Source organism: Chenopodium quinoa, unplaced genomic scaffold, assembly GCF_001683475.1.
Source record: "Chenopodium quinoa cultivar QQ74 unplaced genomic scaffold, ASM168347v1, whole genome shotgun sequence".
Classification (NCBI taxonomy): domain Eukaryota; kingdom Viridiplantae; phylum Streptophyta; class Magnoliopsida; order Caryophyllales; family Amaranthaceae; genus Chenopodium; species Chenopodium quinoa.
The window spans coordinates 10,032,470-10,050,167 of NW_018745448.1; the positions used below are offsets into that span (position 1 = coordinate 10,032,470).

General features: G+C 33.4%; 1 protein-coding gene across 1 annotated transcript; it reads left to right on the forward strand.

The window, feature by feature from the left end:
- Window positions 1-70: 70 nt before the first annotated feature.
- Window positions 71-17,661, forward strand: LOC110713687 (DNA polymerase lambda-like). Its single transcript, XM_021892144.1, has 14 exons — window positions 71-327; window positions 456-593; window positions 1,747-2,136; window positions 2,471-2,546; window positions 2,640-2,770; window positions 3,331-3,393; window positions 14,352-14,531; window positions 14,640-14,693; window positions 15,555-15,643; window positions 15,893-15,983; window positions 16,202-16,282; window positions 16,508-16,575; window positions 16,816-16,900; window positions 16,997-17,661. Exons 1-14 carry the CDS (start codon window positions 217-219, stop codon window positions 17,093-17,095), a joined length of 1,656 nt encoding a protein of 551 aa, XP_021747836.1. The 5' UTR covers window positions 71-216; the 3' UTR covers window positions 17,096-17,661.
- The last annotated feature ends 37 nt before the right edge of the window (window positions 17,662-17,698 follow it).

Below are 17,698 nucleotides of genomic sequence, written 5' to 3' on the forward strand. Positions count from 1 at the left end.
CGGGTCTCCAACATCGTTACTTGTAACATCAAGAATATCAAATTGCCCTTGGCCTGCCTTGGTAAAACCTGAATCTTTATTACTGCTGCAACAACTGCAGAAGTTCTACCACTCTTGTAGAACCAAACTAAATAGCCCCCCAATTTACTTTACCCGCCTTCAATTTCTTCCCTTGCCGTAGAACCCTTAGAACCAGTAACTAATAAATCATTAAAAATGGCGCCAAAGAAGAAGAAAGAAACCTCCCCACCATCTTCTTCAGATGGCATGTTTTCTGGGATGTTCGTTTTCTTACTTGATGCTGCTGTTCAACCTCGCCGATTGCAGGTCCTCTACTCTCTCTATATTTCCCAGAAAAAGAAAAAAATAAAATAAAAACTAACTTTAGCTTTCTAATTTATGATTATATATGACTAATTGATTAAAGTTTCCATTTTTATGATTGTGGGTGTTAGATATGGAAGCAGAGATTGGAGCAAATGGGTGCTAAAATTGAAGGGTATCTGTCAAAGAGAGTAACCCATATTTTTGCCATGAATTTGAATGCCCTTAAACAGAAAATTGATTCTGAGCGCTTGTCTACCTTTAAAGGAGTAAGTTTGATCATCTCTCTCCCTCTTTTTTTGGTGTATAGAGAGCTATTTTGGGCAATGATGTAGACGGAATTTGATCCGAGGTCTTGTTCTCTTGGGTACCAATTAAGCTATTTAGTTGCTCCAACAATTTATTTGATTTTATTTTTGGTGTTGCGTCATTGTGTGTGTGTTGATTTCTAAGGACACGGCTTTTCTTTTCTCTTTTGTAGATTGGAGTTGTTTGTGATTGTGTTTAAATGTAAAATTAAGGTTACAAACAAAAAAGTTGAAGAAAATGTTGGTATGATGATGAGATTTGATTCTCAATGACTATCTTGGTTTGTTTAAAAATGTGCAATGCATGTCCATAGTTAATAGCAATTAAAGGTCTACTTTGTCAACAATGGTTATCAGCTCAGTTTTAGCTTTAGAACTGTATGGCATAGACAATTGCACTGTAATTTTAGAAAGGTGGAGTGTTATTGGAGGATTGGGCAATGCAGATAGGAAAAAGACTAGGCCTAAGTGAATACTTCAATGTAGATTTTAGTACAATCAAGAGGCTTCTGTTTCTTCTTTGTTGAGAACTTTATGTCGAGAGAGCTTGGTAGCAAGGATTTTCTAATATTGTACCATGGTGTAGCTTGCAAAATTTTGAAATGATACTTTATAGACAGTGAGTGAGTTCATCGTATGTTACTCACACCCAAAATCTGATTAAGGATCTTCTGATCAGGTAGTATTGTGGAATGTAGATGCTAGATTGGATCCATCTAAATTCTGTGAGTTCCATCTATTTTGTCGTCTAATTTGAACTCGCTTTCTCATCATATGCTTGTGTGAGAATTTGATGGACATTCCCTTGGTTACAAATGAGAAGTTTGATTAAACATTGTGTTAATCCTAGTTGAGTCACAAAGTAACACTTTTATATTACAGTTTCTCTTTTCCTCCTTGACATTAAAGAATAATGTGCTGACAATAACAATACATAATGCATTTGTATTCCAGTTTCTTTTATAATAAATTAAGAATCATTGACTCCTTTTGCCATCATGCATCTCCAAGTCGACATAGCCCTTTGTGCAGGAGTACAATCAACAGGCTTTATTAGGTGCTGCATCAGTGTTAATATGTTTTCGCTCATGATAGATTTTACTTCCATACACAGAGTATATTAGCGTACCAGTGGTTGGAAGATAGTTTGAGATCAGGAGAAAAGGTATCAGAGAATTTCTACCTTCTCAAAGAGGAACCTAGTGAAAATGTTCCCCGTAAACCCTCAGGTGAGGTTTCTGGTAATACAAATGGAAACTCTTCAGGTAGTGAAGAGCTTCCACAACACAAGAAGCCAAGATCTTCTTCCCCCCAAAATTCAAATGATTCAACCCGATCTTTGCCTAAAGATTCAAGAGATTTGAGTGCTGAGAGCAAGGGCACCGGAACAAGTGATGAACTACATGAGGAATCATATACCTCTAAGAGCTATGACGGGTCGTGCAACACCATGGATTCACAGACTGCCAATTCCAATGCTGCAGCTGGTCTTACAGATAAAAAAGTAAATCTCTATCGTTTATATAATTAACCTGATGTTATGATGGTATTTGTACATTGCAGACATGCATGTACATAGATGTATATGCTGTTCTTGTGTTTGTTCAGGTGGATGCCTCTAATCATGAATTTTACGAATTTCTTTTTTCAATTCATCTTTCTTTCATTTTGCTTCTCCTTTTCTCTCTTGGCATGATCAAAGATTTCTATTATTGTTCATGGTTAAGTGCATGAGATTAAAAATTAGAAGCATCGAGTGTCTGAGAGAAAGTGCTGTATCAATCAAACTCAAGAAGTTGTCTAATGGAATTTATGATATACATTTCTACCCATTTCAGGTTAGCACATATAACCCTCCTGATTTAAACAAGGATATCACTAATATCTTCAAGAAGCTTATAGACATGTATAGAGGTAAATTAGACTTAATGATTTGTTTATAAAAGTATTTTTCCTTAGACATTTCTAATATACTGTTGCTAATATTTGGTTGTTTGAATGTAACAGCACTAGGTGAAGATCGAAGGTCATTTAGTTATTATAAGGCCATTCCTGTGATTGAGAAGTTGCCTTTTAAAATTGAGAGTGCTGATCAAGTCAAGGGCTTGCCTAATATTGGAAAGTCATTGCGTGATCATGTAAGTGATCTGAAACATGAACAATTTTTGGTTTTCAATTGTATGGACTATTGACTGCTGTTCTACACTGACTGTAAGTTGTGCAGCCTTACTGGATTTTGTATTTTTACTGAGCATTTTCGATTTTGAAATAGTTATTTTGCTTATTATATACAAGTAGCTGTTTCATGTTCATATATAAGTAATCATCTAGACATCTATTATTTGACATCTGATAGCGTTATTGTTTTTCTTCTTTATTAGAGCACATTACTCTGCTGTCTGCACTAACACCCCCCCGCACCCTCCCCCCCCCCTTCTCTGGTAATCCTTCTGGACCAGTTTCCCCCTTGATTTTGTGTTTTCAAAGAGTTACTCTTCATTTATGTTGAGCTCAGGTGGGAACCATTGTGGGTTATGATGTGTAACATCTAGTGATTTTTTCAATCCTCAGATTTTTTGGAGGATATTTTATGCTTTTATTCTTTTACTTCTTGTGGTTTTAGACTAAAAGTCACGCATGCAAGTTTAATTTTTCTTTTCTTTATTTATTTATTTATTATTTTATTTTTCTGTTTCAGATACAGGAGATAGTGTCAACTGGGAAATTGTCTAAGTTAGAGCACTTTGAGAATAATGAAAAGGTAAGTTATTGTTTTAGTACCTTAATTTATGCTTCTTTACCCTCCTTATAATGTGAAGTTTTCTTTACCCTGCATAATCTGTTTTAAATATAAATATATAATTAAGTAGTTTATCTTCTTAAATCGACATGGCTTGGTTTTCGGTGCATGTATTCAGACCTAGGTAATTGGATCAAAAAAGGACTTGCAAAGTACTACTTCCTCCAATTCTTTGTTTGGTTGACATGTTTTGACTTTTGACACTAGTTACAAATTCTACTTCAAACTACCCTTTGTAATTTATAGTTATAATAATAATAATAATAATAATAATAATAATAATAATAATAATAATAATAATAATAATAATAATAATAAAAACCATATGATCTTATTAGGTTTGTCTCATCAACTTTTTAGAAATTTCACTTATCGATTATTTGACATATTAATCATTGAACTTGTGCATTAGTAAATGTGATATAAGAAACATGTCAACTAATAATAATAATAATAATAAGATGATTTATACACAAGCTAATGAAGAATGAGAGTACTTTTGTGGTTGGTATTGTCATATAATCTGAAGGTTTCCTACCTATAACTTAAGTACATATAGTAGGTAATACTTAACAATACTTGGTATATATATTAATGCGTGAAAAAAAACCATAAAGAAAGTAATGGAATTGAAGAAGTATAGTACTTCTTAAATTATAATAACTCAAATGACGGAAACGACTATAATATTTATTAATTTTCAACAATGCCTTTGAACTTTGTTTTACAATTACATTACCATTTAAACTTAGCTCACATTTTAAATCCAAATTTAGCTTTCACATTTTAAATCCAAAATTTAGCTTTGTAATTCATGTCATGGAATTAAGTAAACTAGGTAGCCATATTACTTGCTCTTCAAATTTGGGTGAATAAGTATCTCTCCTTATCTCATGAACACGTATCTTACAAAGTTGCACAACAGCACAAGTGTTTTTTTATTTATAAATTATTTAGGAAAACTCAATTTACTCAATTGTCCACTTTAAATTAAACATTACAATCTTAGGCCTTTTATACAGGCTTATAAAGTCCTATGTTAACTAGGTTTCCTAATTGCAATGAAATACATTTTTTTTGTCACATGTAAAACCTTATTCTTAAGGAATAAGTAAAACCATGCAACATTCCTAAAAACTATATTACTTTCCTCGCCATGAAATATAATTTCAAGTTCCTTATAATTTGGCTCACAATTATTTAATAATATTAAAGTAATTAAACTATAACTTAAACTCCTTGACCCATCATTACCCATGAATTCCACATCATTGTTTTACCCTTAATTCTAAGTCCATCCAAAGCAAGCTTTTTGACCGAAGGAATGATAAATTACCTAGATGTTGTAAAAATAGTGTTTGAAAAGCGTCATATGAGGGGTGAAAAGCTTGATAGCTACTAAAAAACTACCATCCCCATTTGAGCTTGTTGTTATGTATACGTTGCCGTCATGTTTTATTCCATTTACGCCAATAAATTTAGGTCTACCCCATCCAAAATCTGCTTCATAACATGGCAATCTGGCCCATGAGTTTATTGTGAGGTTTGGACATGTTGGAGTTTGTGGCCCTCGAACAATAGCCATCAAATCTTGGTGTGATTCCACAAAATCAATAGCTGATCTCAAGTACTCTACATTGTCCATTTTCTTAATTGCCTCATGAATCTTACTCGCAGCATACCATAGTGGTTTGCTTGCGACATCTCCTGCCTTTTCTACACAAGCTGCATAAAAGAGGATGTTCCCACAATAACCCGGTGGCACTTCCATATCATTTAATCTTGACCGTCCTTCAACTGGTATGTAAAGCTTAACATCTTGATCATCTGCTAATCCACGTGCCAAGCATACACTACGCCACACGTGCCCAGATTGCACTTCAAATGTACTCAGCTTGTAAGTTGTTTCGTCTTGAGATGTTGCATTTAGTTTTAGGCCATTCACTTGCTCTTTAGTGAGCTTGAAGATACACTCTGTTTCTGTGACCATCTCACCTGACAGTCGACAGATAATGTTATGGACATAAGTCATATCAGATCCATGATTTGAATAGAATATCATATTATTTTCATTATCATTAAAAAAAGGTCTGATTTGTTGATTGTGGGAAGGTACAAGGCTTTATTCTAGATAGTGAAATTGTGGAACCAAATTATTACTTTGTAATATTATAAATTATGGGAATATAAAAACTGAAAATAGCTTGCAACTAATATAATATCATTTTATTGTGGATCATTAATTGCTTCCCTTATTTCAATTAGATTGCCGGGACTCTTGGGAGTACGTATTGTCAACATAAAAATAGATGATGTTATATGTTCAATATTTAGGCAATGTTAAATATTTAGACAATAAAATACAACATTGTGTAATGGTACAAATTCTTTTGTAAGCGTCCCCGACTCCCCGCTATGTTAAAAGATACTTGTAGCACCAAAGTGTAGCACCAAAGTTGCGGTGTTGAAAGAGGCCCTACCCTAAGGAAATGAATACTATAAATTTATAAATAGGGACATGGGTATAAATCGTGGAGAAAGAATAATCTTCTATTTTATTTCTATAACTTGGTTAGGAAGTTTGTTTGGATACATTCCCTTAAATTTTTGCCATTTTGCATAGAATATATCTCCTATTGCAATGGACCGACAATATTGTTGATGTGATGTTGTAACAGAATTGGTTGCTAATAGATATTTACGAACACTCAAGACTTATGGGTGCCTAATGACTTATGGTCCAATTTATCTTATAATAAGTTAAAAAACAATTTAAAATTTATTTTTTTATAAGCTCAAACTTTAACCCACAAGCTTTGACAGGAGTCTTCAAAACCAACATTACCCTATACAATTTATAAAAATTCACATTATAGGATTCATTGTTGCCTTAGTTTGGCATATTTCATTCTAAAAAAAAAAGCCCAAACTAATTCCGATTCAATCACTTTGACTGAACCCAAACAATCTTATTTGAAAATCAATTTTTCAAAAATGTTAGTTCAAATCTCATATGATTTTGTAAAATCCGAATTAATACTTCCTTCGTGTTTTAATAAGTGTTACACTTTGACTGACACATAGTTTTAGACAATTAATTTACTTAAATAAAATAAGAGGTAATTGGGGCAGTTGAAGTATTAAAAAATTGTAAAAAATTGAAAAGTAATGAATATGAGAGGAAGTAAATAACAAAAAAAATAATAGTATGTTTGGGTGGAGACCATGAAAGGAGAAAGATATAATAATAAAATTTAGCTTGTTACCAAAAAAAAGGGAGTGTAATTTTTGTGAAACATGACCGCATTTAGTACGTGTAACACTTAACTCTTTAAGAATTACATTATTTAGAAGTGAATTTTTTTAGGAAAAATTAAAATAAATAATCCCACCTTTGCCTCACTTGCTCAAAACAATCGCACGTTTTTGAAACTCGGAAACTATCTCACTTTCTCGAAATCTGGAAACAATCCCACCTTAGCTTCTTAAAACGATCATTTTTACCTATAACCAGATTAAAAGGGTTTTTTTTTTTTCCTTTTCTTTTTAAAAAAATTAAATCTTTCAATCTCTCTCTTCCCTCCTCACCACTCTCTAGTCTCCACCAAGCAATCACCATGATCACCACCAGCACACTTCCATAACCACCACCCCCACTCAATCCCACCCCATAACGAACCCCACCCCTTGTCGCCCCGGTTAATTCCTCTTTAAATCCTAAACTCTCCGAAAAATTCATGGATTCCAAATTACAAGCCCTAATTGCCGAACTAATCTCATTTCCAATGCCAAAAATTGCTGCCATTAACAAACACGCATAAGCAATTGGGTTTATCTTAGCAATGGCACATGATTACATAGTGATGAGGAAAGAGAGGTGGATATTAGGTTGGTGATTGAAGTGTTCGAAGGGGCAGCGACGACTGTGGAAGGGGTGGTCAAGTTGATGTTCGGTGGCGAAGGTGGGTAGGAAGAGGGAAGGGGGGAGGAAAGGGAAACGAGGAAGAGGGAAGGGGGAGGGGGGCTGCCATATTCGGCAGGGGAGGGAATCGGGGAAGAGGAGAGGGCGGCTAGTGGGGAGGGCAGTTGATTCTGGCGGGCTATTGGTTTCGCAGGGAGAGGGGGCAGGGAAGGAAAGGGAAAGGTTTATTTTTTATAATTCTTTACTTTTTACAAAAAAACTATTAAAAAAAGTAGGCAGTCACCTTCTATAACCAATACCAATTTCTCAAACCGGTAAAAGGATCGTTTTGAGAAGATGGGGGTATAAGGTGGATTGTTTTGAGATTTCAAAAAGGTGAGATTGTTTTGAAAAGGTGGGGCAAAGGTGGGATTATTAGTTTCAATTTTTCCTATTTCTTAATCCCATGACAAAGGCCTGGAGGGTAATGGTGGCAAGGGTGGCTCATATAATTAGTATAAAAGCAAATAAAATTAATGTAAAATTGTACTTCCTCTATATTTAATTTTATTTACAACACTTCTTATTATGTGCTTGCTAACGCGTTATTATGACCATTTATATTTTCTATTACTAATATGTAAAAATTATAAAAATGTGATATTAATATAGCATAAACTGAGAAGAAGCAAACAAGATCTCACATGAGTATTTCGTTTACTACGAAGTATAAATCATTAAAGGTAGTCAAAATGGAGTATATAAATACTGAAAAAGTCAAAGTGTTGCATTTAAACGAACATAGAAGAAGTATTAGTTTCCTTTTCTTATTGAATATTACATTTGATTCCTTACCTATTAAGTTTTAATTAGTAAAATACACAGTAATATATCTCAAACGATTGCGCATCTAGTAGCAAGGTGTGCCACTTGTCACCGTTGATTAATGTGGGTTCCTTTCTTCCAAGTATTTTTAATTTGGCGGATTTGGACTTAACTTAATAAAATAACATCTCTATCTTTCCCAAAAAAAAAACCAAAAACAAAAACTATACGTCCTTTCATTGTTGATTCGTTGCCTTAATTTTTTTTTTAATTTAATTTTAATTAGTATAATAGCATGTTGTAGAAAAATCAATGTATTGTTGATCTGTTTCCTTTCATTATTGATTTGTTTCCTTTCATTGTTGATTTGTTGCCTTTCATTATTGATTTGTTTCCTTTATATCCTTAACTTATAATTAAGGATATTATATTATAATAATGTTTTAAAGGAATCAATTTGAACTCTTACATCTTTATCGTTTCATTGTTGATTTCTTTATTTTAGTATTATTAATTATTTCAATAAAGCTAGTGTTTGATTTGAATTTCAATGAGGGAAAGTGTGGAAATTGAGATCTATATTTGACCACACACCAAAACGTATGGTTTTCATTTTGAAGAGCTCTCATCAAAAGAAATTCGTAAACGTTATATTTTTACATGTGAAGAAAAGCCATATTTCAAGGAGGAAAATAATGCCTTATATATATCTTTATTATTATAGTTTTTTCAACAAAGCTAGTGGTTAATATGAATTTCAACACACCAACATGTATGGTTTGAATTTTGAAAAGCTTTCATCAAAATTACTCGTATATTTAAATTATCTAATCCTAATAAAGCCATATTTTAAACAGAAACAATAACGCATTATAAATGTTCTTTTTTTCTTACTTTTGATATTTTTAAAGGTAGATTGTGTTTAATATATTTAGTCTTACTCACTACTAACAATTCTATAATATACAAGATATATATATGTGGTTAGTTTACTCACCTGACAAGCCCTTCGGTGGCAAGGACGGCAAGGATGGCTCATACTCTAGGTGACGAAACTTAACTTGGGGCGGGTCACGGGAAATTAGGTAATTAACTCTGTCATGAATGGGTTGAACACTAAGGTCAAGCCCCTTGGCTAGTCTAGCCCATGAGTTGATAAAGTGTAATTGGGATGTCCCGTCTCCTACATGTTGATGTTGTGCAAAGCCTAGGCATACACTCCCACAGCTGAAGTGGGTGGCTTGCACTAATAGAAGAGGGAATGACGAAAGCCCTCCTGTGTAGTCACAAACCGGGAACACCACTTCCTTTAGTTGAAAATCTAGCCTCAAGTAATCCCCAAAATCAACAAGAGCATGTATTGATTCCGCGTCGATAAACAAGGCCCCTTTCGCATTGCAATCGATCTCATATCGACCTGTCTCGTTGTTTAATATTAACCTTCCTGCCATCGGATAGAAAGGCACTAAGGCTCTACTAAGAGCCTCTTTCATAGTGTTGGTGTCAAAAAAATTTGAAGGTGGAGTATAGACGAAAAGAACTTTAGAATGCGAGTATGGAGTGCGTATCATCATGTCTAGCTTTGATAGCCAAAGACTACCTTTTGGGGTCTCCTCACTCGGACATACCATTGTTGATTTCTTAATTTTGATTTTGTCCATCTAAAATATTATGCTCCAATGTTAAAAAAATAATAATAATAATAATAATAATTGAAATTAAAGGTGTGTGGGCGGTTAAACAGAAAGCGTACTTGTTGACTCACTGATTAAAATGTAATGGATTTTCAGGGTAGCACATCCTAGGTTCAGGTGGGGTGGTTTTTCCTGGGATAGGTATCTTAGAATTAAGAACCACTTAGAGAGAGAGAGAGAGAGAGAGAGAAGAATGCTTGGATTTTTTGGAGTGAAAGGTTGGAGAATGTGTCAATTTTGTCAAAGGATGGGGGGTATTTGTAGCCTTTTGGGAAGTGTACTCTCCTTTGGCTAACCCTTGATTGGCGGCGAATGATTGGTCAGCCATCAAGAAGAGGATGCTTCCCCTTGTTTCATGGGCTAAAGTTAATAATCTGCCATAAAAAATGCATAAGGTAACAACCTTACAAATTTGGGCTTAGCTGCTTAGATTTCTAAAGGATTATTATGCTTTTACTAACATGGAAGGAATTTTATGCTATGTATGTCATTGTTGTATTGATGGCAAGAGATAAAATGTTGTTTGCTATCTATCTTTTTATAAAACCTCTCAGAAGGTGACACTTGATATTGGCATTACATGGAAGGAATTTTATGCTATGTATGTCATTGTTGTATTGAGATAAAATGTTGTTTGCTATCTTTTTTTTTTTATAAAACCTCTCAGAAGGTGACACTTGATATTTGCATAGTCTGCAAGTTAACTTTCACTCTTTATGGCCCTGGACTAATGATGCTCTAAGGTTTGAAAAAAACAGAGAAAAAAAGTAAGAGAGGTTATTTTATAAACATACAACCTAAAGTATGATGAAAGAAAACAAATTAACAACCTATCAATTTATCAAGTTCCTTTTTTTAAATCTACACTTAATATATATATATAGCCAATTGGTTGGCATTCATACTTCTAAGATCTAAAAGTAGGATGAAATCCTCATTTCTAAGCAGGGGTATGGGGAAAGGAGTATGGCTCTGTTCTTTTGGATTTATGTTTCAAGTTTTGTTCCGCTCAATTCAGAACCTAGTTTCCTCTTCATTATTTCATGAAGTTTAATTCAGCTGAACTAATTCAATTTAGACTCATTCAATTCAAAATATATTAATATAGAGCTCATGTTTGGCTTTGAGAAAGGTAAACCTAATAGGATTTTTAAAACTTTCCTTCCAACAACAACCAAAAAAAAACACTTTTGAACATAATGTCTACATCGGTATCTTTAGATGTTTATACAGCAAACTTTGTGCTGTTAGATTAAGTAGAGTATGATGAAAGAAAACAAAATTACTTGTCTCACTTTATATGTACACTAATATGCTACTTACAATATTTTGTGCGTAAATTTGAATCCACCCTTTAGATAGTTAGTAAATAAATTGTTATACAATCACATATTTACGTTTAGGTCCTCTATTGTGTTACACAATTGCATATTACACTTGGCTCTTTTATTGTACCTTCAATCTATATAAGGACTAGAAAGTGCTTAAGTAATCGTGTCAGCTAAGTCAAGTTAAGTAGGTATATATTTATTTAAAAGATCTCCATGAGCAACACACTTATGAATAAGTGATAATTGATTTTAATGTACTTGCTATGATCATTCTATACTGGATTAACCGTACAATAAGTGGCACAATTAGTCATTGTCATACATTAGTGTAGTGGGTTGATAAATCAAGATAACAAGGTCAACAAGGATAGAATGTACCCATAGGTAAGCATACAGGGAGGATTTGAGACCATGGGTTGTTTGTAAGATCAAATCAAGTCACAATCAAATAGTAGAATTGTAGAATTCATAAAGGTGTAAATAGAATGCAATGGAGGACTCTTATACCCTACTTACTCTTAAGGCTTTATTTGGTTCAATATTAGATTATTAGTAAAGAAAAATAAGAGAAAGGAAATGAGGGAAAAAGAAAGGAAGAGGAGGGAAAGGAAGGGATTTTATTTTCTAATGTTTAGTTAATGAAAGGAAATGAAGGGAAGAGAAGGGAAATGAAGGGATTTTATTTACTAATGTTTGGTTAATGAAAGGAAATGAAGTGGAGAGAAAGGAAATTTAGTTTATAACTTTTATTTTTCTCTTTATCTCAATGTCATGAAGCTAAGATTTTTGGAAGGAAACCAAATTCCTTTAGTTTGGGAGGAAAAAAATGTTATAAATGATAAGAGTATATAAACCAATTTTGGACTTCAATCAACTTAAGCTTTTGATAGAGTGATCTTATAACATAGTACCAAAACCAGAATCACAGAAGGTTACAAGTTTAAGTCTCATCTATCTTAGTGGAATACATAGCGATGGGTATAAGGAGGTCCATGATGCATTCACTGTTCATCGATCATGTAAGGAGGCGTAATAGAGTATAAAAACCAATCATGGGCTTTAAGCATTAGCTTATGCTTTTGGGTTGAATTAGCCATTTAACATGGTATTAAGAGCGAGCGTGATAAGAAGGTTACGAGTTTAAATTTCATCCACCCTTCTTTTCAAGTGGAATAATTAACTCTAGGTATTAGGAGGCCTATGTTGCATCTACATTGCAAACCTAGCGAGCTCTCATGTAAGGTAGTGTGATAGAGTATAAAATCTTGGTTTCCTCCATAGCTTAAGCCTTTGGTTGAGTTGGTCTTTTAAGACCAATGGTCTTTTTATATTATCACATTTGAAATCATCACTAATTATGGCGTCTAATGCTAGGAAAGAAATAATTTGATGAAAGAAAGGGAATAGATTTTTCGAAAAAGAAAGTGTTCTTGTTATTTTGGTCTCTTTATCCTAAACATGAAAAATATATATTCTTTGCAATTCATTGCTTATATAAATAGCATTTGAGTTCAAGCATGGATACAAACTACTAGTAATACATTTCAATTACAACTTCCAAAGATAGACTGAAGAAATATTCTGATTGGTCTGTCCGACTAAATTGTTTTTCATGCTTAAGATGTATGGACTGGTAGAATCACGCTAGTGACTCACACTTGAGTTTCTTGGCAAGGAGGATGAACAGTCTATATTGGATTTGTAGCTGTAGAGTGACAAAAACTCACATATATTAATGGCATAGATGTTGCATTAAGTATAAGAGATTTTGAAGAAATCTGGTGACGATGTCATCTTTGAAGATATTTTGCATAATATCCCACTATATGTGACGTCTTTGCTATAGATATAATGTGATATCTATTCCTCCATATAGCTTGAAAAAGGGAATACAATGTATTATGATCTTTCTTCTGTGTATCCAATAGGGAATCTTTATTCTCCTTGTTGAGACTTTAATGTTGTAGAGTATTTGACATAAGTATATTTCCACCAAATTTCATTAGTCTTTAGTGTGAAAAAATTTATTTAGATGGATGAACTAGTAGTACATAATATTTGAGTTCGACTTGGAAGATGTAGTTCGAATTTGTTTTTTGTAGCCATGTTTGAACTTATATGTTATTATACAATACCAAATGTGGGTATAAGAATCTGCTAATTCCTAAAGTGTCTTGTAAAATAAATAAATAGTGAGGTAATGTATCTCTATACCAAGGAAAAAAAAACAATGAGATTTTCTTTAGTTTTTTACAAAAATAAGATCTACTTATTCTTTCTTCAAACTATATTATAATGTTTACTACCTATTGCTAATTCCTTGTATATCTTTTAACATTAAATCAAAGTGATAATATAAATGTATATGCTTAGTTAAAGAGATTAAAACTGAAAAAAAAAATAAAAAAATAAAAAATAAAAAAAATAAAAAAATAAAAAAACTGTTTTAATCTTTTTATATAATTTATTTCATTAGGTACATCAAACTACATCTCTACAGTGTTTGTGATGCTTTATTTTATGGTTTAAAACCAGTCTTGATTACGACTAAAGAAAAAAGTTAGAAAATATATGGTTTTAAGATAATACGCTATGCTGGTTTCCTAGTAGAAGTGTTTGGTTTGAAATTATTTATGTATCTAACAGTGATAGATAATTCATAAAGCTATTAAAAAGGGCTTATTGTTTGCTTTACCTATTCAGTTTCTTGGATTACCTAGTTGTTGGATTGCATTTAATGCTGACTAAACCATGATGTTAGGCTTTGCTGCAAGGTGTTCAGCCACTGGCCCACTAGTGTCATCCATTCTGTAAGAGGGGAGAGGGGTGGGGGAAGGTTGGATTATGATTTCCACTTATTTTCTTGTCTGTTTTGCTGGTTTCGTTTGTAATTATAATTTTCTTATGCTTGAATTCTCTCTTGTTCACTCCTCTGCTAGGCTGAGGATGGGAGAGAAGTCACACATCAATTTGTTTGGGGTCCTATGATTCCATTTTAAAGTGTGTTATTGACTTATTGGTAATATAGCCATTCTGGGCATCATTTTGAGAAAACTTATTTTATATTGAGATATCTTGAATTGTGTGTGTGTGTGTGTGTGTGCGCGCGCGTTCGCGCGCGCGCGTGTGTGTGTTATCTCTTTGACCTTATTTGATGAATCCTTGTAGGTGAAAACAATCTCTTTGTTTGGGGATGTTTGGGGTGTTGGTCCTACTACGGCTCAAAAACTATATGACAAAGGACACCGTACTTTGGAAGATTTGAAAAACGACCCATCTTTGACCAAAGCTCAAAAGTTAGGTTTACAATATTTTGATGATATCAAGACAAGAATTCCACGGCATGAGGTTCCATCTTGTACTTTGTGGATTTTTCTATGCTCAAGAATTAGCTTCTGTCTCTGAGATTGCTATTACGCTGTTTCATAAATATTTTACACATTAATGAATTGACAGGTTTCAGAAATGGAGAAAATGCTTCAGAAAATTGGAGAAGAAATTCTGCCAGGAGTATGTCTGTTGATCTTCTCTTGGGATACCATGAATTTACTGTTTACTTACTTGGCTATGTACTTGTGTTACACCCCTTGCCCTTTTATTGGACTAGTGGGTGGGTGGGCGGGCAAGTGAGGAGTTGATTTAATGGTTAATGCCCTCTTGAGAATCTGCTGGCCTGCCTCTTGTGGATACTATTATTTATCAGGGGGAAAAATATGGTTATCACCAGCAGGCAGTAATAATTTTACCCGTAGCAGTTTTACCCATGTTAGCAGTTTTACCCTTTTTATCCCCCAAATTATGCCATTTTTGCCCTCTGATAAACAGTATGCTTATAAACTTGTATTTTCTCTTTAAAATTTTGTGTGTTTTTAAATAGGACATGTCTTTTTTTATTTATTTGTTGATCTAATGATTGATGTTAAGTGGATTGTTGTTTAGTTAATTTTTGTTTCTGGTAGTATAATAAATATTCAATAATCATAGGCCAGAAAATAAAAGGGATCTCTTGACTGAAGATTGGCCGAATTCTGGCACAAGGTGGTGTTAACTGAAATAATTAGTTAAATGATGGTTTTTTTAGACAATAATTTTATACAAAGGTTATTTTTTTTCAATATGCAAACTTGAAAAGGTGGTTTGTGGTAAATTTTCCTTGATGGTATAATTGTATTTTGGGTACAAGTACAATTAAACGTGTTCTGTGACCTGATCTTTAGATTAATTCATTAATTTGCTATTAGCCATTAGTTGGTAGAGTCTAATCCACTACATTGTATCAGCTAGCCATTAGTCCTTTATTTTTATTTCTTGTATTAATATTTATGTCTCACACTAATGTTGCCCTGATAACTACTGTTTGGATTCTGGAAGGTGGTTATTGTGTGCGGTGGATCCTATAGACGTGGAAAATCTTCATGTGGAGATATGGATATCATAATTACTCATCCTGATGGACAGAGGTAATTGGTAGTTTTTTGTACGGCCCATCAGTATACTACATAGCTGCATAAGTTATTGGAAAATAAAATAAATATAATCAATTAAAGAAAATGTTAGCCAAGTTCAACTGTATACTGGTTGTACTAAAATACACCAGCGTATAAATAACAGCAATAGTTCAGAAGAAATTTTAGTTTGCAAAATACCTAGTTTGTTTTCTTTGTTTTAGCTAACATTTTGGTACTGCGAAATGTGCACCACTTTTTCAGTCACAAAGGTTTTCTAGCAAAGTTTGTTAGGCGTTTGAAAGATATGAATTTTCTGAGAGAAGACTTGGCTGTAAGTTATCACAGTGAAGAGGTAAACCTTTTTGTCTTTTGACAAGTACCTTGACCGTAAATCTTTCTTGCTTAACAAGCAATTAAAACTTCTGATGTCTCTTGTGATAGTATCTGATGTATAAAGCTTGAGGTTTACTTAGTAAGACACTAAGACCAGGTTAAGAAATGTTGTTTTGGACTACATGGCTTTGTTGCTGTACATTACTTCTAATTATGCGTCTGTCATAACATATGCAGGGTAAGGATTCTGGAGTAGACACGTATTTTGGGTTGTGCACTTATCCTGGCCGAGAGCTACGCCATCGGATAGATTTGAAGGTATATATAGCGTAGTTTCCTGTTATCCCTTTCTCTCTATGTGGTGCTGATTTTAGGGTCCTCGTCATACATTGCCACGGAAAATGAGCAACTTTTCACTAAAAGTTAATGTTAATCTTTGATACAAGCTTATAAATTGGTTTGATACATGATGTTGTGGATAATGTTGGTAGTTTTTTTGTTTTGTTTTGTTTTGTTTTTTTTTTTTTTGTCCTCTCTGGTTAGGTGTTTCCTAAAAGCATATACCCATTTGGGCTGATACATTGGACAGGCAATGATACATTGAATAGAAGGTATGTGCTGCTGTGCATAAATGCAGTGTTCAGGTTCTCAATCTTTAATGTCATCTTTCTCTCGATTTCATCTTCATCTTCATCTTCTGTACTCAATTTGACTGGTATCAATGTTAGAAGTTTTACTTGTATTAACACTTGTCCACAAGGAGTGGGATGTTTCATGTAAAGGAGATTTTTCAAAAAAAAAAAGAAAAAAAAAATAGAGTATTTTTGTCATTGTGTGACATTTCTGTTTAGGCTGAGAATACTGGCATCGTCAAAAGGGTATCGACTTGATGATACGGGGTTATTTTTTGCCACCCAAAGTTCAGGTGGCCAGCGAGTAAGGATTAAATTGTTACTTTGTTTGAAACTTTCATGTTAATTATCTGTTTCTTCCTGTATATTTATGTATGTTGTGAATTAACTGTTGTTCCAGGGTTCAAAAGGAACGACGAGTTTGCACTTTGATACAGAAAAGGAAGTGTTTGATTTCCTAGAATTTCCCTGGCTGGAACCACATGAGAGAAACCTTTGATATGCAACAACTGTTGTACTATTGCTATTTGTACATGTGTAATTTTGTAGCTTGGGAAATTTGGTTGTTATGTTAGTTATAAGCATCCAAGAGATGAAATTTAGTTGGTATGTATATACTATATACATCTTTTGTTTTTGCTAGATAAATGTACAGGAGAATCTTCACAATTGTACTTTGAAGCTGTAAATGTATGTACTCCATATTTTGTTTTCCTCAGCATAGCATATACACGCTTGTTCAAGCAAAAGATACGATAGAATTTCTTCCTTCTCTACATTTCTTTTCCCAGGAGAAATTTTTGAAAATTTGGAACTGTTTTTAGTAATTGGCGTAGTTTATATATACGGGTCAAATTTTCTTTTGCCTTTTTATTTTGAGTGCGGTGTTTGTTATATTGTCGTGTTAAATTGTGTTTTGGCAATCCATTCACTAAATTCTTGTCAAATTAAATGCTAACCAAGGGCCAGGAAGACAAAAATTTGTGTAGGGAGGAGCAAATAAGATGATATAGCCAAAAGAAATGCGGCCTGTTCTGATTGACTGAACTGAACTGAACTGATTGGAGTTGAACTAAACTGAATATTTTATGAGAGAATAAAA